At 38.8% G+C, this 21725-nt stretch overlaps 1 protein-coding gene across 1 annotated transcript; it reads right to left on the reverse strand.

Moving 5' to 3' along the window:
- Positions 1-7333: 7333 nt before the first annotated feature.
- Positions 7334-21442, reverse strand: MCOLN3 (mucolipin TRP cation channel 3). The gene is made up of 12 exons (XM_062581624.1): positions 21215-21442; positions 16493-16646; positions 15916-16000; positions 15738-15834; positions 15020-15119; positions 12890-13002; positions 12660-12809; positions 10580-10681; positions 10346-10468; positions 9539-9745; positions 9044-9173; positions 7334-7353 (listed from the first exon to the last, which is right to left on the reverse strand). The coding sequence occupies exons 1-12, from the start codon at positions 21440-21442 to the stop codon at positions 7334-7336; spliced, it is 1509 nt and encodes a 502-aa protein (XP_062437608.1).
- Positions 21443-21725: the final 283 nt, after the last annotated feature.

Genomic DNA, 21725 nt, shown 5'->3' on the forward strand with positions numbered 1-21725 from the left:
CTGAACTCCAGAATGCAAAACACATTTGATTTGATAGAACCAGCTACCTCATAACAAGGAAAATAACTTACAAAATACAGTAAAGGTATACAGTAGCATTCTTCCATAAGAGAAAGTGAAAACCTATTTTAACACAGAAAAGCTCAAAGGTTATCTTTATTACATAGAATTATATCAACCGTTCATGAAAACAACAATGCAAAGCTGATTTTTAGATGAGAGGAAAAAAGAAAAGTCACAAGAGTTTTAGAGAAAATGACCACCCATACAGTACCCCTTTTCAGATTAAAACAAAACAAAAACCACTGCACTGGGCTAGTTTTAATGACATTTGAGATATAAATTTGGAACTTTAAACATACCTGACAGAAAAGCATATAATTATTATAGTTGTGAGTAGTCCAAGGAAGCAGTTACACATGCAGTTCAATCCAGCACAGATACCCCCCAAAAATAGTAGCTCTTACACCAGCTTCTCCTGAACAGGTAGAAGCATTTTTGTGGACACAGTGAGTAAGAAGTGATATGAAATAAAAATAATTAGAGTAGGGAGAAAAAAAGGGGGAAAGGGAAATAGAACAAGTTTACACTGGAACTGATCCAGATACAAAGCATGAGGTATGACATAAGGACCACTCCAAGACATAAGCAAAAATCTCCCCTAAACTTTCAGTAACAGTACATCTGAAATAACACATCTTAAATCAAGCAGCAAGCTTTATAAGAAACAGTACTTCCTTAGAAATTCATATACATATCATGCAAAACATGTCTTCCCCCCTCCCAACTGTCTTTTAAGCCCTTACAGCTATTCTAAAAACTCCATGCTGACTAATAACAATACTTTCACTTCTACACAACCATCATGTAACTCTATTGGCTAGTTTGTTTTCTTTTACTGATGCTTTTAGCTTCTTTTATTAATTCTGTAGAAACTGGTAGTAGGAAATTCTTCCGAAGGTAAGGTACTTTTTCAATTTAAAGTGAAAAAGATGAGATTCATGCCTATATCACTTTGGGCTTTCAAGATTTTTGCTCCTGATAAAGAAGAGGCAAAAGTTCTCTACAGTGATTTTTAGCAATACATTCAGCAATAAAAAAAATACAGTAATTATTTTCTAATCTCTCAGTTACTAGAATGGATTCAAAATAACATCTAACTAAACTATATTAATTCTGCAGAACTAAAAACTTTGATTAAAAATAAATAAGTAAAAAGCTCTGTGCTATTAAGGGTGACCACATACTAAACAAAGCATTTAGGCTAATGAACACCCAATAGAACTAATGTTCTAAAGCCAATCCAACCAAAACACCTGAGTCCGAGACAGAGTCATGGAATATTAAGTTCAGACTCACCAGTTTCCAGAATGTTTTGTAGAACAGACGCAAGCAAAGGTTTTGTGAAGAAAAAATACCTCTCCTAACATGATGGCCTCACTTTTCTGAGGTGCACATTTAAGTATCATTAAGGATGAGCTTAGCTGCAGCCACGCTTTAAAGCTCCGTTCGTGGTCTGGAGGCATCTGCAGCAGCATCGCGCGCCCTGGCTGTTACGGCTCCAGCAGCACCGTTGGCGTAGACGCCATCGCAGCACTCTAACGAAGCGCACACGCTCAGCCTACGCAGAGGAACACCTGGGGATGTGCTCTACCTCGCCACCAAAATGGGGACAGGAGGTTTTGACTTTTCAAGAAGCGTTCATAAATTTGAGAAGTCTCAGGAAGAGCTTCAAGCACCATCTGCTCTTTGGGAGGCATTTTGTAGCGAGGCACTTGAAAGCTCAGGAGTTTATCCGAGAAAAAGAGGACTCGGCAGTCACGACTACAACCTGCGCTTAGCGACACGTGAAACAAGCTTTAAACTCAGGGCTCTTGGCCCGCGCAACGCGGCCGCTGAACCCAGCGGCGCACTTAGCCCTTCCTCAGCGGCAGCCGCCGGCCGCGGGCGCACCTGGCGCCGCGGGCCCCCGCGGGACGCGGCCGCACCGCCGCGGGCCCCCGGCCACGCTCAGCGGCCCCTCTCCGCCCAGGCAGCCCCGCCCGGCCGCCCGCCCCGGCCCCGGCCCGCCCCCGGCCCCGCGCGTACCTGGCGCGCCAGCTCTCGAGGAGGCGCCCGCACTGAAACCGGGGCGGCCTGCGCCCGAGCACCGCGGCCGCCCGCCCGCCCTCGCAGCCTCCGCGGCCGCTACCGCGGGCCACAGCGCTCCCCAGGCGGCTCCCCCGGCCCCGGCGGAGAAGCGCCGCGACCCCCTAGCCCCGGCGGCGGGGCAGGGCCGGGACCGCTGCCGGGCTGGGCCGGCCCGGACCGGCCGCCGCCGCCCCGACCCGCCCTGTGGGGCAGAACGGCGCGGCAGCCCCCGCCCCCCGCCGCGCCGCGCTCACCGGCGGGCGGCCCGGCCGCCGGGCAGGTACTTGAGGGAGATCTCCATGGGGCCGCGGCGGGGGCGGGCGGCCCCGATCCCCGTGCGGCGGGACGGCCTCGGCTGCGGAGCCCCGCGGGCCGCGCCGCGCCGCGCCGCGCCGGCTTTAAAGGGGGCGCGGGCGGCCGGGGGAGGGCGCCCGCCTCGGCCACGTGCCGGCGGCCGGCGAGGGGCGGGCGGGCGCGCAGGGCCGTCGCGGGCGGGCGGGCGAGCTGGCTCCAGACCCGTCCAGCTCCGCCCCTGTGGCGAACAGCTGGCAGTGTTCTTAGCCCCATCATCTGAATTTTTGCTAGAGCTTTTCCCAGAGAAATGTATTTTACAAGAACCCTACTGAAGTGTGGAGCCAGCCTGTAGGGGGGAAAACGCCAAACCCAAGAACCCCCCTCTTCACGAGTCTGAAGAGCAGGTTAAGCTCCCCGCTCTCTGCCAGGCCTGCTTATCTCCTTAAGGCAAAGTCGCCAGTGCTTGGGCTCTCGTATGGCGAAGTGGGGCTCGCGAGTGGGTGAGGCCGAGCTCTGGCCAGGAGCAGGCGGGACGCGCCTCGGAGAGACCAGCCGCTGCGCTGCGGGGCTGGTCCCTCTGCCGCCGGCAGGGTTCTGCAGTTCCGCTCGCAGTGCGGACTGGTGCGGTCATTCCAAACTGGGATGCAGACTTGGAAGAGGCGGCTTCGTTACAAGGACCGTGCGCGCTCCGCCTGCCCGTGAGACGGGGACAGACCGTATTAGCAGCAGGAATAGCAGGGCAGAGCGTGCTGTTGCATAAGAAGGTGGCACGCTCTCAGGAGACGCTCTGCTTAGTCACAGTCACCTCACTTAAGGGAGAAGAAGGAACAGAAGTCTAGACAAACATCATTTGAAAATTTTCAAAATTATCTGTGAGAGCATTAAGTCAGGTCATGCATGAAAGTTTTCTTAAGCATTTGGTATCTGCTGCTGCCGCAGACAGGAAGATGTCTCATACAGATCGGATCATTGGTCTGAGGTTTTATGGCAGCATCTGTTTTTTTCCCCTATCTACCAGAGATAAATTATACCCGTACACATTTTTTATTGGAAAGGTATGACCATATCTGGCTTTGTTTTCTTCCTTTTTTTTTTTGCGTGCACACTGTTCACCTTCCCTTGAGAGATTGCTTCTATCCAATATGGAAACTAGTACCCAGAAACAAGTGTATAGCCCTCACCTCTCCCTCAGTCTATTCCTCAGTCTAGCTTTATTCTATTAATAGATCTGAACTTTGCTGCAAACAAGAGGTTCTCACTACCAGGGGGTATGCAAAGCATTGGCACTGAGATGAGCTTCAGTTATCAGCACCTGTGTTAGGTAAGTTTGGCACCCTGCAAGTTATTTTCATGAGGAGGTAATACATTCACGATTTTTCAAGTAACTGTTTTGCAGGGCACAGAATCAGAACAAAGGCGCTCTCTCAGCACTCCGCACATTCTTTGGACAGCATTCAAGCTCTGCATTCTTTAGGCTGGCATTTGGATAGGTAATGAGTTTATCTGATGTTTTATCTGCTTCTTTGCTCTCCTCACTTGCATTTTACAGTTCTATCTGTGTCTGCTTGATTGCATCAGCATAAAGATACTCATTCTCCAGGGTGCAGCTTTATATCTGTTACTAGCATTGTCCAAAGTTGACATTAGAGGTCAAGACCTCCCTTAAAAAAAAAAAAAAAAAAAAAAAAAAAAAAAAAAAAAAAAAAAAAAAGAAGAAGAGTTAATTGTTGTGGTTTTTGATTCTGTGAGTCCTTAACCGGCACACCGTATTGTGACAAGAAACAAGGGTAAAAAGCCCCACCACAAATCCAACAGGAGCAGACACCACACAGATGTAAACACAGATTTCCTGCTAGAGCTGCACTTTTTCTTCAACACAGCCAGTAGACTAGAAAACAGGACAGACTAGCTGCTTCGCACGTGAGCCAAATAACATGGATTGAGATCCTGAACACAAGGGATCAAGCAAGGTCAGCAATCTGGATAGCAAGCACTTAGATTGCCAACGTTATTACCAAGCAGAAGAGTAAATGCTGGTGTATCTGGTTTTCTTAAAAAACAAAATAGATATCAGATATGTAGTACAAACAATGTTTCGTTTTATTTTCAGAACTGGGCAGGTGTAAGCTAACCTTTCAGAGTATGTTTCTTCTTCTCCCCACATCATAGCATCCATAACAAACAATATGCAGTAGCTACTCTGTAGCTTTATAACAGGTTTGTTGTTCCTCTTCGTACCCCACCATTCTATCCCTTGCTTTACAAAACCATCTCCTAAACTAAGCTAGTCCTTGCCCTATGGCTTCACATGGGGACCATGCCCGTTATTGTTTCAATATTAGTTGCCTTTCATCAACTCTTTTCCTCCCCCAAAGCACACAGCTGCCAGTGGTGCTAAATTAAAAGTTGCATAGTATAACAGAACTAACAGAGCATGGTTTTCCACTTAATTTTTGTGTCTCAGTTGACTGACTTTTTAGCTTTATCATAATCACAGGTTGTTTCTCAAAGAGTCTAACTGGGATCTCACTGCACAACAAACTTCAGAGTGAAGCTTGCTCTTTAGGCAGCAGAAATCATTCTGCAGCAGCAGACTTCTACTAGAAATTAAAAGAATTCACACATGATACCTTTTCCTGCTTTGGGGATCACCCATTGTCATTTTTCATGCCTTGTGTTCATACTGCAGATTTCTATTAACATGATTTCTCCCTGCTTCTGTAAAACTTTATAAGAATTTTATATTTTAGAGTTCTGAAAAACTGTGTTGAAATTTGTCATCAATTTCAGAAATTAATAGTGACACTGCATATATTCTGCCCCATTCCTAAATGAAATCAGGTTAATACTTACCTTACGGATGTGTTGGAAAAGAAAAGTACTTTATAGCTGTTTACAAAATACACCTGCATTTTCAGCAAATTACTCACTGAGGGGAAGAAATCAGGAAAGATTTATTATGGGTAAAAACCTTGAATGAACAGTTGTTTTCCATAGAAGCTTTATATTTTCTACCAAAATCTTAACTTTCTCCTAGCTTCTTAGGAAGCTTAACCTTGCTAAGAAGAAGTCAAGCTTCTGCAGTTCAGTGATTCTAAAATGCTTGCCATCCTTGTTAGAATTCCTTGCACAAATTGTTTTATACTATAGTGATTATATATAGTGTGTTGCCAAAGATCCGCAAGGAATTTAAAGTGTCAACAGAACAGACAGTCATTTAGTATTTGCTTTTCAAGGCGAGGTAGCTTTGAATCTCTTTGAAAAGATTTAAGTCTGCAATCTCAGGTGACTGCTGGAAGACAAGTATCTCAACACAGGAAACTTTTAGGTACTGTTAATAGTTTTGACTATACCTTGCATTTGGTTTGTCTTTACTGAATTTGAACATCACATAACATAGGACAAGCATTTTCAGGTTCAATACTTGCTTATTTGATTCAATGACAAACTCTGAAAAGCTTAGACAAGACCTAACTGGGAACAGACCCTGATCAAGGTCCACACCAACTATTTTGACTACAGGCTATGTGAGTTCGCACACTCAGCACTCTGTTTCATGCCAGAAATTACATATTGCTATGAAAAAGCTCCTGTATTAACCTGGCAACATATTTACTCTTAAAATGAATACAGACGCACCCAATACTTACTGCAACTGCAAATGTTTATTGTAGCACATTCCTACAATATGTAAACATTCAGACAGAGTATGTTTAGTGTCCTCCATGTTTGTGCACAGTATATAGCACTTCATTATACATTTTCACAAATACCTGCATGATTGTTGCTTACAAGTGCAAGCTATCTAAAACATGCTTCCCTTTGTTTTTCTGTTCTGCTCCTAGAGTGAATAGACTACAGAAAATAAGGCATCCTTTAAATGGTATCACAATGAAAAAAGCATATAAACTAAGCTATCAAAATTTAACCTTTTTTTTAATATGATCTAAAGTTTTAGAGAGCAGACCAGATTATTAGCTTGGTTTGAAACATCCAGCTTCTAAAGTGTGGAGAGATATGACTCTGAGTCTTATGTCCCACATATTTAACTTAATTTAGTCTCCAGCTTTACCAACCAGTGTACCAGAGGAAGGTTTTAAATTTAAAAAAATAGATATTTTGAAAGTGCTCTTATCTTTTTCTTTAAAAGCATAAGGTCAGCACACTGCTAAAAAGCTGAAGACTGTAATTGATCCTAGCTAGAATTTAAATAAAGGAGAACATCTACATTTCTCCATTCAACTCATCCCTCAAACTTAGTTTTGGGCTGCCATATACCTGGCCTCTCTGAGAAGAGACTGCCAGTTATGTCAAATGGCAAAACTAACATTGACATAAATATTTATTTTACAGTCTGAGCCTTATTTGAATCAATTCACTGTACTGTCTCCAGAAGCAAGTTACACTGAATTTCATAATTTTAGTTATTTTTACTACAACTGTGGAAAAACAAAAAGCCTGAAGGCACTCGAGTGTGCTTTAATTCATTCACTAAATCGTCAGCTGTAGGTGAATAATGCCTGCAGTACTGAGGGCTAGTTTGGTAGTCAAAGCTGCAGTTGTGCAATATTATTTCTATGTATAGCTGAAACTTATTTACTGCATTTCTAGTCTACTTGTATAATCTAGCCAAGTCTCTGAACACAGCATTGTAATGTCCTTTGTATTCTAGTGCAATTTAACTTAGGAAATGAGTAGGAAAAAGCTTTAAAAAAACCCCAAACCTGAACTAGAAGTGAGAGTGCCCAATCAGAAAGACTATGTTTATCACAAGCTCTTCCACAGGCTTGCACTATTTTTAGAGAAAAGGAAATTTAGGCTTAAGGTATAAGATTTTCCACCAAGACCATGATCCAGTTCTTAAAATGTGTGGTGCTTTAAAATCTCCAAAATATGTTCACACAATCCATTAAATATCTTCACTAGGACCTGCACAGGAAAGGAGGAGAAAAGTCAGATACACACATCAAAATAATAATTTCATTAAACATGGAGCCTTAAAAATCTTCCTGAACTATTTAATTAAATCATTTGACAAATACTGATAAGAAAAATGCTACAAACCACCAGAAAACATTTTGAATATTTACAAGAATTTAAGAGATTTTTGGTATACTATAGGACCATATGACTATTTAAGGAGCACAAGCCATAGAATCCATAATGAAACATCCATACCTTTCCCTCTGAAATACTTATTTATTCCTACATATCATTTATTTCAAAGTAAAGCCAGAAGGACTGACTACTTAGCTAAAGAAGCAACGTTCAGTATTTATAGGTAACTGCAAAGCCAGCCTCTAGTTTACCTTCTAGAGAAAGAACTACACTATTTTCAGATAAAAACAGTTTGTAACACTAACATGCATGTTATGAGGAATTCACGTAGATCAAAATATTTGCCACCACGATAAAATGATTAACGAGTAGGCAATCAGTTTAGAAAATAAGATTCTGAAATCAGGCATTTAGCTGCCAACAGCCCCCTTTGAGTCCAGAGCTCTGCTGACTGCCCAATGTTCTTGAAGAACAACTTGCTTGAGAGTAACCAAGTTTTCATTTTTGAATGGTCTTCTAAACTCCTGATCTGACCCAAGTCAGTGGCAAGAGGATTACATCCCCCTGTCCCACCTTGTATGAGGGTTTGTGTCTGGTGTGTGTAGAAGAGGAAATATTAACATTTCAGTACCCTTTACCCAGAAGCAAAATGGCCTGCTCTGCTTCATCCCACACTTCCCTCTCAAAGCAATCAGTCGGAATAATGGCTCTCAATTCTAGACTGTCTCACTACAAGTTTTATTTTATCCCTGCTCCAAAATATGCCCCCATTTCCTTCCTCACATAAGTATATGCTATACAACATATAACAATATATCATTCACACCAGAAAAGCCCAGTATCAATAAGCTGCAAGTTCCTTTGATCTTTTTATCAAGCTGGCAATGTTTTAAGGCTCCCCCACCAAGGGATCCTTCTGCAAGCGAGACACAGAGCTGCTGCGAGCCAGGTTAAATATAAACCATGTGTTCTGTAATCAGTATTCCTGAAGAAACAAAACTTCAGATAATTTAAGTATATTAAGCTTTCCATAACGGAAGTTAGGCGACGCTCTTCCAAATGCTGTGCTAATATCTTGAATTGAATGCTATCTTAGTATGTTGACAGGTTGCTTTTCTCTCTAAGTTTTAGAACTGCTGCCATTTGAGTTAAGACAACCTACTGCATAAGATATTATTAAAGATGGGGTAAGACAACACTGAATAAATTCAGTAACCCCTGACAATTGCAATTAGCACAGGAAGTGTAAATGCCTGCATGTTCCACATAAAGAGTTCCCAAGTTACTGTATACATTCTCTAACTTTCTGTACTGTTTTGGATATGTTAAGTAATTCCTAATGTAAGGGTTCCCTTACCTCTACCAAAAGGTTTGTTGGCTGGAGACATTTCAATAAAGTGTTCCATTCTAGAGCACTAGAAATAGTTCATGTTCGTTGCTTTTTTTTCCCCCCTTTCCCCATCCCTTCCTTGTTTATTCTTCATAAACATTTGACCATGAACAGTTTGTGGTGTGCTGCTTTGAATATATATTAATGTATAATTTCAACTCAGGTACCTACCATTACAACAACAAAAAAGAGATACAGAACTCTCCTCTTCTAACCTGTACTTTCCAGAGTTTGGTAAGTCTTTGCACTGCGATATAAATGTCTGAAGTTCTGTCTCTGGAAAGCCATCTTGCTGGTAGTGCTTTAAAAAAAATAGTTAATTGAATTTTTAACAAGGCTAAACATACAAATCCTTCCAAGACCACTTTTCAGACACTGGCCAAGGCTGAAATTAGAAGATTCAAACAGCTGAATATGAAATCACTGATTTTTAAGTAGCTATTTAGTTTCCATTGGAACAGGAAATCAGATAGGCTTGTAAGAAAACTGAAATGGGGAAAGATTAAACATCTCTCCATGTCACTTCTCTATATACCCTCAGAAGTAATCATTATGTTTATTCTTTAAATTGGCATACGCAACAAGTCAAAATATTGAGCAAGATGAGTCTCAGTAACATCAATCTTGCCTTTTTACTCCAAACAAAAAGTAAGAGTTCATGTTTACCTTGATGGTTTCATATGTATCTGTAATGAGTGCAATGAAGAGACTTAGCACCATATAGATGAACAGACTGATGAAGGAGTAGAGGTAGATCCTGCTGAATAACCACACCAAGTAACTTTTCTGCTGCATTTTTGCAAAGGTTGCAAACATGTCATCTCCATTTATCAATGAAAAAAGGCATTCAGAAACCACATTCAGAGAACGGAACTAGAGGAAGGGGAAAAAGACAAGAACGCTGATGGCTACTTTATTTGAATTCAAAGACTGTACATAACATGAATAAGATGCACAGCTGCTGACTGGCTGCCTTGGATCTCAGCCTTTGTATCTCTAGAGTACAACAAAGTGCAGTGCTAACAGGAAAACATTTGGGGAATGAACAAAGGTCATCAGCCCCCTAAACACACTCAATTCATTCACCTGTAAACTCTTGCTAGAGTGGATAAGCCAATTTCAGTTTTATAATGGGCAAGGATAGAGTCTTGAAAGCTATAGTCTAATACTAGTGTTCTGCAAAATGAAATTTTGTTTCTCAAAATACCACATAAGACTCCCCGCATGTGATTGAGAGTCACAGCATCTTCCACTTCTGACTCAGAGCTTTCATAACTAGAGGAAAATCTGACTGAGTCATGAAAGTCTGACTCCTCAAACAGAGCAGCATCATGTTGAAGAAACACTATTTTTATATTAAGGGAAGCCTTGTCATTGAAACCTAGAAAAGAACAGTAGTAAAGTAAGTAAATTCCATTTACTTGGAATCCATCCTAATATTCAAATTGTCTTTTTCATGTCAAGCCATATTACCTTCACATGGTAAGGTCCCAGTACAATCCATCCACAGAAACAATAGCCCAGATAGATCATAGCAGCACAACAACAGAACCTCATTACATTAGGCAATGCTGCTCGCAGTGTTAAAATAAGAAGCTGCAGAAACCAAAACAAACACTTAGAATTCAACCAGGAATTTTTTCCAGTTGTCTTATAGCAACAAATAAAATAAATACCAACAGCACGAAGATCCCAGGAGATCCTTACATTATACTTCTGAAAGAAACCTAGGTAGCGAATGACTCCAAGCCACACAAGCATAGTGGATGTTCCTAGGAGTATGCTACAGACATCATAACTTGTCAGACTCTAAAAAAAAAAAAGAATAAATAAAATCAAGTATTAAAACAACTGACAGGTTCTAAACTACAACTCTAATTACTACATAGATCTGCTAAGAAATTTTGTTTTCCTTGGAAATTTCTCCCGTTAAAAACTATTTGGGGCAATATATAATAGAGACCAAAAGTCCCACCAAAGAGCACAGGAACTTGCAAGTGTAATTCAGTTCACATGCCTTATGTATAGACATTATGCATACATACGCATTACATATGCACCACAGCTGCAGACACACTGCTCTATACTTGACTCACTAAATTCTGCAGAGTAGCACTGCAAACATTTTTATGTTGCTTCCAGAATCCAGCAACTGCATCAATAGATTCCCAATACCAGCTTGGGAATTTCTCTACCACATTCCAATGTATGTGCTTTTAGAACTGAAGAGTAAAAAAAGTTCTTCCAGTATGTAAGGAAAGCATAGAAAAGAAAAGAAAAGCATAGAAAAGCAAAGAAAAGAAAAAAGAAAAGAAAAAAGAAAAAAAAGAAAAGAAGAAAAAGGTTCAGATAAATATTAAGGAAGATTGTTTTATGTAGAAAGGAACAAGCAGCTGTAGAATGTTATCAGGGAGAATAATTAGTTTCTAATTAGTTGTAAGCAGAATATTTTATTGACATGTCACTGTTTTTCCACCTACACACACTGGCCTACTTTCATCCAAGTTAGCACATACACTGTTGCTTGAATTGCAGCTCTACTTTGTAATGCAATGGTTCCAAAATAGGATGTTCTACTTAGATTAGGACAGCTTACTTGAATAAAGTCTTCACTATCTTCTGTTTTTATTCATCTAAGGGCTGGCTAATCTTGTATATTAGAAAAAAATCACTTGCAGCTTGATAAAAAAACAAATTTAGGCCACTTTAATATGAACATTTACAGTTATTCAGCTGTTAACTTTCATGTGGTGACACGGAATAATATCTTACTATATGATCCACAAGGCTTGCAAAATGAATGAAATGTACCTGTAGAGAAGAGTTTTAGTAAAATACTATTTTAGGAAAAACACATATCTAAACATATATATTTAGATATGTAAGATACAGGAATCCAAAATGCAAGATCTTACTCCAGTCTTGTTCTCATCTTCACATTATCCCAAAACAGGATGGAGTTACCTCTTATCTAAGCTAACTTCCTCTTAGCTTCTTTTTATTTCTCAGAATTGAGTTTATAGCTCCTAAGATAAGATAAGGCAATTTGTGCAGGGCATCTGTGACAGTCAAGCTGTCACCAGATGGATTTCAGAATTATCCTTTCATCATTATAGTCCAAAGTCTATTGTGTTGCAATGTCACACTTCAAAGTCTGCTATAGTTTTGGTGAAGAACGACATTATCTGAATGTTAGAATGCCTGAGGATAGCAAATTGTAATTTTTTTTTGTTCACTAATTCTAGCTGTATGTAGTATGCTAATGAAGATTTTTTTTCTACAAGTTTATATTAGAAATTGACAGCCTACAACCAGACTGTGGCTGATTTTTATGTACATGCTGGAAACCAGAGCTGGGAAAGCAGCAAAGTGACATTTAAGGAGTGATTCTCTATGCCAGAGAACACATTAAACGTGTTAAATGTGAAACAGAAAGTTAAAGGCTAACTGAAAAATCACAACAAATTAGCAAGGATAAGTGGTCCTAAATGGGGAAAGGAGAAGAAGTCAACAGTCTTGAACTTTCAGAGATAAAGTTAATTTTATTTCTTGAAGTCACAGAAAAGAGCAAAGAGGAACAGAATTATAACATTTAGTGATATTTGGAGTTTTTAAATCTCAAAACTGGAAACAAAACACCTGAATTATAGTTCGAGAAGAGAGGAGTTTTAAAATTTCATACCAGTCAGAATCAAGTTGCGCCAGCCTGGAGTCCTCTGAAGAATTTAAACCTAGCTGGGACCAACATAACCAGTTTTGCTTCTGCCTAAAAATGTAAATATCTTACCTTGGCTTGTATCTCCATCTTTAAAGTTGATCCAACAATAGTTAAGACATCACTAACTATAATCAGGATGTACCATCCGTTGACAAATTCCATTTGATCACTGAAAGATACTTCTTTCTTATAATAATGTAAGAAAAAACTTACAAATTCCTAGGGGGAAGAAGGCAAGAAAGAAGTTAATCAGACTAACAAAAGACACACAGACATTCCACAGAAAGAGTTATACCCACCCTTTGGAGCCGAATTCCTTTAACCACTGATCGTGTGCAAAGGATCAATGAGGCCAGACAAGTCAGGATAACAAAAGCATCAAAGATCATCAAGTAATGAGTATTCTTCTGTACTAAAAGAACAAAAATGAAGATGTTTAAAATGAGATGCATTTAATCTTGTGGAACAGCTTGAATATTCAAGTAAGAATCAATTTTTGCTGTTTATTATGTTTATACAACTGAATTAAGAAAAATCTTGGTACTTCTCCCTTGTAAGCTTGTCTAATATTTTCATGAGACACAAACATACCTGCATTAGATATACCCCTTCAAATAATTTAGGAGGGGTGATACTACATCAAAAATATCACACGTCAGAAGGTGAGCGCTTCTTAAAACCCTGCAGAATTAGAGGTGGAGTTCTCCAACTTACAAGTGCTGGACTGGCCTTTGGAACCACAGATCTTGTCTAAAAAAAATCCCAGGTATTTTACAGTATGTATCTTCTCTTCCAGGCCAGTATTTGACTAACAGATGAATTTTCTCTGCCAGAGCAATGCAGATAATTTGCATAGCTGTTCAGATAGCCAAGACCAGCTGGACATGCATTCCCCATCACTTATGTTACTAGAAGTCACATTCTTGATCAATTAAGGTCAAATTTTGCACCAAAACTACCGCTGGACATCTTGCTTTTTGTTATACTTATCATACAGCTGAAACTAGATGGAGACACGATAAGAAGGACTAGATTTTTAATACTAAAAGAGGTATTATGTTTGAAAAAAAATTGTAACAAATTAACACTAAAATTGCAAGAACAGGCAGCAATTCTCCAAAACAGGATGCTGAACTTCTACTTGACTTCACAAAGATACCTACCTTCACAAAATTCTACCCAAGAAGAGCCTACCTACTACTTGCTTATACAAATGCGACTAACACATGTACTGTTGGCATTTAAGTTGATTTTGCACTTTAATACAAAATAAACACAATTTATTGGTATCCATTTGCAAATCATTGCCTGTCTATTTTTCCTTCGGTTTAAAATACAGTACAGGGTATTCCAGATGATTTTGAAACTCTTAATAGAGCTGGATGCTAGGCAATCTACATAGATAACCAGTGTGAATCAGAAGCCTGGTATCAAAACCATATCATACTGCTGCACAAGCAATCTATTAGATAGCATGTCATCTGGTGTGCATTCATAACACGGCAGCTAGCAATGCTAGTTGATTAAGGCTGTTAGTGGAGTATGTAGTTGCGTAAGTGGTGTGTTTTGTCTTCTCTAATGCATTTCATTAAGTTCCCAAAATTAATTGCAATCTGGATCATTACAAAGAAGTCTCCTTTTTGCTACGAGCTCTTTATGGGGGAATTTCCTCATGTTGACATAGCAAAGATGCAAGCAGCAAAATAGAAAAACAGATCTTATTCATCTTACTGCTTATTTCAGCAAAAAAGTGAGAAACAATAAATGGAATTTAGACTCTTGGAAAACTTCTTCCAAACAGATTAGCTTTGCCAATATAAAAGATTTCATACGAGCTTTGACCAGATCCAACAGCTGCTAACAAAGGGTGCTCTTGCTACTAACTGATTTAAGATACCTAACTATACTTTGCATCTCAGTTACACTCAACTACATGCCCCAAAACATTTAAGGAGCAATTAGATGTGTTTCTAGCCACTTCAGTCCAGCAGTACTTAACAAGAGTGCTTTCTTATTTTCCCTTGTGTTAAGTCCTGCAATAAGAGTGAATTAGTTTCAACTTTCCACCATTACCATATGACCTGCTGCTTAGCACCGTAACAATAGTTCACAGCCCTACCTTAACCAATGAAGAACATAAAGTTAATAGCTAAAATTAGAAGGATAAACAGTCATTTGTGGAAAAAATTATGGTTGAAAGTATCAATGGTACAAGGTTTGAGAACTGCTAATGAGAGTAATGGTATGGCTAGGTTGCCAAGATTTCAAATCAAAAATTTAAAAGCAAAACAATTCTTTAGAAAATGGGATTTAGAATGTATCTATTAGATGATATATATCAATAGTACCTCATTTTTCAATAAAGAAAAGGTTAACAAACATTGTGCTAGTGTGACAAATGAAAATTTGAACACATTTATATCACTTACTTGATCCAGAAACATGCCAGTCTTTACATTCCCTGATAGCTATGTCGTTGTCTAGACTTATTTTAATTCTTCCACTGTGTGCTTTATTATCAAACACTATCTGTATCAACAAAAAATATTAATAAAAAGTGCATGCCTTTTTACATTTAAACCATTTTATATTTAGCATATTGCATTGCTAATCTTGCATAATGATTCAGAATAAGACTCCTAGGGGAGAAGTTACAAAACTTACATAAGCTTAAGGTAGTTCCAGTTTATTCAGATAAACATTTTTTAAACCCAAAGACGTAAGACGTTGGACCACAAGTTTGCCACAAATTTGCAATTTGCTAAAATTCCTTGATCAACTAGATATCAAAATACAAGTGAAAAAATTTTAAATTCCTCCATGAGCTGAAAATAACTATTCCTAGAAGCATCTCTCTAAAGAGAAGAGGTTTATGCTTTTATAATACTTCCAGCAGAATAGAGCACACGAGGCTATAAGCCAAACAAGTGCTTAAGAAGTATATCATCAGGAGTACTTAAAGCTTAACCTCCTACAGTTGCAACTAACAATTCATGGGATACTAGGTCATGACAAAGTAATCCAGACACCACTGGGGACCACTTAGTGATACCCAACACTCTCAAAAAAAACCCCTCTACACTGACCAAATCAGTAAGAGTTAGTTTTCATCTTGAAGAGAGAGACACACGGCAGGCTTCTACGTACTGTCAGGGTGAAATCATAACAGTCAGGGAGTTCATGATGGCGAACAGTCTGTAGGTTGATTGCCTTCAGATTGAACACAAGTTGTACTGTCACTAGTCTGCAATACAGTTTCATATTAGGTTTTCACAGGGGAAAATGCAGGAATACATCAATACAGGCAGCAAATATTCTTCCTCACCTGTGGAAATCCAGACTGAAATTCAAATTGTGCTTTCCTACAGTTCTGTTGTTTAAAGGCAACATTGGTTCAATGTACAAGCAGTCTGTAAGGGATAAATACACACAGTAATATCAGACAGGTTATCACGTGCCTTTTAACCGTAACCTGCCTTTCCCATTCTCAAGGCTCTAAGAGCTGTTGACTAGAATAGCCAAGATCACACGCATAAGTGGTGAGCCATTTTGGAGGCCAGTTTGCTTAAATGAACATCGCCCAAGTTATTCCTCATTAATGAAGTTTTTAAATCCTGCTTCACAGGGGAAGATTTATGAAATTAGCCTGAAATACTTCCATTAGACAATCACGGGTGCTAATGGCCCATCACGTTTTTGTGGCAGTAGGAATAAACAGCTGTTTTGTTGGAAGTAAGGAGTAGAGTTAGTTATACAGTAGTTTTCTTACCAGTTTTAGTTGGTAAGAAGTTTAATACAGATCATTTGATAGGACTATAAAATACTAGACACTTGTTAAGAATTCATCATAATTTCAAGGTCCCTCCTCCCAAAGAACTGATACAATACATTAGATTCATCACCAGTCACAATCTCTGGGTCTATATCAAAGGTGTCATTTCCAGGACAGATGGTTCCTTGCTTGTAGAACTGCTGACATATGGCCAGAGCTGTCTCTTCTGCTCCCCTCTTTTTGTAAGCATGGTTTCCAACAGAGATGTTGGGCAGCTGTAAGTACTCAAGTTCAGAACAAATAGACAAGGCAAGTCAGACACACCAGAAATGCTAGTTTCTGAAAAAGCTGGAAGTGTTTGGATCTGTGCTATAACCCATCTTTTTATTTGAAAGTTCACCTACAGAATTTGGAAATCTACGCTACACCACTCTACAAATACTCCTCAAATACTTTTAAGGTACTTGGCAAAGGCAAGAAATGCAGAATTATCATCTAAATAACTCTTTGCTTACCATTTTTTCTTTGTTTACAATCCTTGCTAGAAAGCCTAATTCACTATTTGCAAAGCATGCTGGCTCTGATACAAGGACTTCATTTAGTGCAATATTAATATACTAACTAGCTTTAAGGATGTCACCACAAATCTAATACTCTGGCAATGACATGTACTCTGTTTCTTTTCTCTGACAAAACAATGGATTTGTGGATTTGTCCATCAGTTCTTTTCAGAAATGGCTCTATTCTAGGTATATAGCATAGTCAACTATTTCAGCAACTAATTTAGCAATACGTTATTTATGAGAAGCCTAATACATTGAACAATGACATAGAAAACTATGTGATAGCATATATCTGCTTTTATGTAATGGGGGTAACAGCTCTGGTCACAGGGTTATTACATCCAGTTCAAAGGATCTCCTTAACACACCAGACCCTCAGTATATTAGAGCTCATATAGTAGTACATACTTAATTGCCTTCCTGCTTCTAGTATAGGCAAAATAGTAAGATCAAAGTCTCTTCAGGGTTTACCTAGTCTTCCATTAATTCTCCGCTCTATTTAAAACCTTATTAGTTTAGCCCCTGTCTGTAGGCTTCAGTCCCCTGCACAACAATCAAAGACACAGTACAGGAAAAGTAGAAAAACATTCCATTCTACCTGCATTGCATGTTCCCAGACTAAAGCCAAATTTTTACTAAGTTTAATTTATTCTTTAACAATTTTTGAGTTTGTCCCATATTCAGTGATAGCTGGAAAGTCAATACTTCTCCCCAGACTAAAGCCAAATTTTTACTAAGTTTAATTTATTCTTTAACAATTTTTGAGTTTGTCCCATATTCAGTGATAGCTGGAAAGTCAATACTTCTCCAAACAATAAAATTTGTATTATTTAATATCAAGAATAAAGTAGTAGCTTGTATCCTCTCCTTCCAAATGGCTTTAAAAATTTTTGTCTGTCAGATACCATTTTTTCCATTTGTGTGTTTTGTAACTCTGGAAGAAATATATTTTTGTGTTTAATAATTTAGTAATTTACTGTATCTTACTCTGCTGTCCTCACAGGAGTCTGTATATGTAAGCTCTTCATACATCCAGATCTTTGCATTAAATCCTCACCTCTCTTTCCCTGAAGTAAGACAGTATTGTTATCCTTATCTGTGAAATGAGGAACTGATGTACAGATTTTTGTATTTACCTCCCTAGGACTTTAAGACAAATAAATATTTAGGTTTAAGAGAGGTCTGTGCAGAAGTAGCACATCTCCATATGATGGTATATTCTGGTGCTGTAGCACCTGGGATGATTGTCTTCTTTTTCAATCCAGCAATATCCACTTCAAAATTTAAGGAAGATGAGCTAAATTACATGTTCTATAAGGTATTAAAGTCACAGTTTAGATACCTATCTGACAACTGCCAGGAAGCCTGAGATTAGAGAAGCATTCTCTGGCAGCTGAGTGCTTTACATGAATGTCACGGTAAGATGCAGGTCTGCTTGTTACAGACCAGCCTTTTGCATTTGTGATTAGAAGTCACTTGAGCAACAAATTAGTCATCAAAGAGTTTTATGCTTTATTAAGCACAGAGATTTGACAGTATAAATCAGGTTTGTTCACTAAATAGAACCAGATTATATTTTTTCTTTACACAAGTACCACAAGCATTGACTGTTAACAGGTTATCTAATGATACACACCACACAAAAACTCTGTAGTGTGTAGGCCAAGTAGGAAGATCTGTATTACTGAATCTTTGCTTATGTAATAACATGCTCTGACCTGTAGTAGTAATTTCTAGACAACTCAGTGAAATAGCTTAAGAGAAAAAGCATTACTGATTTGTTTGTATCTAAGACAACAGAGACTGAATCGTTTGCACCATCAAAAAAAAGAAGGAGCAATCCAGAGCCATATCTTTGTGTGTAACTGGTGCTATTCGTTATCTGGTATCCATTTTATTTGTTTGTTCAAGTTTGAGTGTGGTTCCTTTGACAAATGTCTCTAGATGGTCCCCCTTTGGAAAGAAGGAAGATAAGACTGCTCAAGCCCAGGAAGAGTCAGCTCTGGAGCAAAGATGTGGCATGAAAAGTTCAAAGTTCCTGCAAGGAGTCATTCTGACTTTCTTCTTTGTTTCTTCCCCCCCCCCCCCTTTATTTTTTTTTAGTTAGTTATTCTAGTTTTTATTCCAGAAAAGCCTAGCTTATTTGGAATTTAAAACTTTTCTTTGAGGAGTCCTCTATAAAAAAAACTGAACAAGTCAACGTTCTTGTTTTAGGAGACTGGTACAAGCTCAGTTTGAGACATAGTCGGAGAAGGAGGAAGAAGAAAACATTCAGGGGTAAAGAGCATGTGTATTACATACATTGTAGCGACAACTCTTACCTGGTTTATTGCAAAGAATATCTGGTCATAAACATCTATTTGTGTGTATACAGCATATGTATCATCCATTCTGTCCATGTATCCTTTCAAGAAGAGATGTTTGAATGCTACAGTGTTCTCTTCCTTGAAAGCAACCACCATTTGATTGCTCAATCCAAAAACCACCAGCTGAAAAAGACATTTATATTTCCTGTTTGAAGACAAAGTTGGCTTCTGGATTAAAATTCAAATACTGTCCCACAAACAGTCCCTCTTTCATCACACTAATAGACACAGCACTTACTTACATGCATGCTACTCCATTTCACAGCAGGTCAAAAAACTTCAAGGAAACACCAAGTGTCAAGAATGTTTCTTTAACACATTTAACGGTAGCTTAGCCAAAGACTCACCTTTTAAAAAAGAAAAGGATACCACCTCAAATCCAAGCTACCCAAATACTGTTACATATGGTTTGTTAGTTCCGCCTGACATTAAAATGACTTGCCTCAGGGAGTATCAGTGTTCCTCAGCCAAAAAGGTAGAACAGGACATAACCAGATCCCACTTTGAAGTCCTAACTCCAGTGTAGAAAAACAAAATTAAGAACATCTCAGAAAAGCAAACATCTCTCCCTCAAGTTTGGGTGAAAGGTGCTTTGAGACTGATGAACTGATGAACACTGTGCTTGTAACAGGCTAACCTTTGTAGCTGTTAAAAAAATATACTGCAGCTGTTCATGAAAAGTTAGCGTAAAACCCTGCTAAATATTATCCAAGTCGGAAAAGGTCTCTAGAAGAATGTGAGGTATTGTTTGTGGAGACTCACAATTCTCTTTAGTGACCACTGTTTCATACCTATTATCAGAAGTATTATAAAAAAAATGCATCAGGAGATAAGTTTGAACCAGTAGTCTACAGACTAGTTTTAAGGCTTTGATGCAAACTGGTTTTTCATAAGGATAACTCACTTATAGAGATACTGAAATGCTCTGTGGCAAGTTCAGTGTTGTAGGGACACCAGACTACACTAGTATTCGATAGTGCTAAGATTTCATTACTTACTGGCAAATTTTCTCTGAAAAAGATAAATCAACATTAGTTTCTTTCTTATTTACATTCTTCTACCATCAGATTTTATTTCTAGTTACAAAAAGGAACAGATGAAGATCAGAGGATGTCTATATATTTAAAACAACAGTGGTTAAGTAGAGAACACAAACATACTGCCTGATGTATCACAAGAGAATTAGTATACCTGTGATTCTTCACATCATTCATGCAACTATGGAAAATACATGTTCCTCATGTTCATACTTTCACAGCACTGACACCACCATAAATCTAAATAACATGCAGACAGTTCTGAAGGACTGTTATCTGAGTCATTATAAAGATTATATGAAAAAATTTCTTCTTCCTTAGCCAAGAACTTTGAGACAAATAATTGCATTTTAAGCATCAGATTAATTTGTTAGCTTAAATACGTGGTACAAGGCTGGGTGAGAGGAAGAATGGGGCAGAATTGCAGGTTTATTCAGAACAAGAGAGTTGATATATCATATGCAAGACACAAGCAAATATCATGAAACAGCTACCAAATTCTCTTTTTTATGACCATGATATTGTAATACAAGCCACTGTTCCTTTCCCACCAACACACACACTCAGAACAAAGAAGGTGCTGTGGGAGAATAGACATGCAAGACATCCTTAAAAAATAAAGTAAAAAGTAAGGTAAAATCCTTAAACATGGTTACCATAATCTCCACTCTTAGGAAAGCCATTTTTCAGTCAATATTTTTAGGAGAAAATTATACCGTCTCATATCCATTGTACCATCTAAACTGCATATATGCAGCTAAGATGATAGTTCTGCAGTCTATCCTCTCCCTCTTTCCACAGCAGACCAAGAATAGCATTTTTCATTTGCATTCGTTATTTGAATTCTCATAGACTAAGAACAGTCCCTGCTTCCAGAGTCACTCACCTGGATAGTCACCATTGCTATTTTGAGCAGCTGAATCCCAAGTTTCCAAGGTTTCCTGCCTCGGGCCCAGAATTTTTCGCATGGGTTCATGAAGAAGAATTTTAACTTCCTTCTAAGTTGGTCTTCCAAAAGCAGCTCCTGTGATACTGATGGATTTTGTTTGTAGCTGCAAAGGTTTTCATTATCATGAGCACTGCAGCTGCTCACAAGCACTTCACGATTTTCCATTTCTGGAATGAAAAAAGTCTATGTCAGTTGGAAAACCATGCAAGCATTAATATAGCAACATCAGATCAGTCTGCACTGACTACCTGGACTCCAGGGACGTTTATCTTCTGTGAGGAGTAACTTAAATGTTACACTGAAGTAACACCAAGACTTGACCCATATTGCACATGTTCTGCCAAATGCCTATCAGTAAAAGGTAATTTTGACTAGTCCTTAGATTTACAGAGAGAAGGTCAGGACATTTATTTAATAGTGGAATTTCTGTCTCTTCGGAATTATAGAC

This window comes from Rhea pennata, chromosome 8 (genome assembly GCF_028389875.1).
Source record: "Rhea pennata isolate bPtePen1 chromosome 8, bPtePen1.pri, whole genome shotgun sequence".
In the NCBI taxonomy this organism is placed as follows: Eukaryota; Metazoa; Chordata; class Aves; order Rheiformes; family Rheidae; genus Rhea; species Rhea pennata.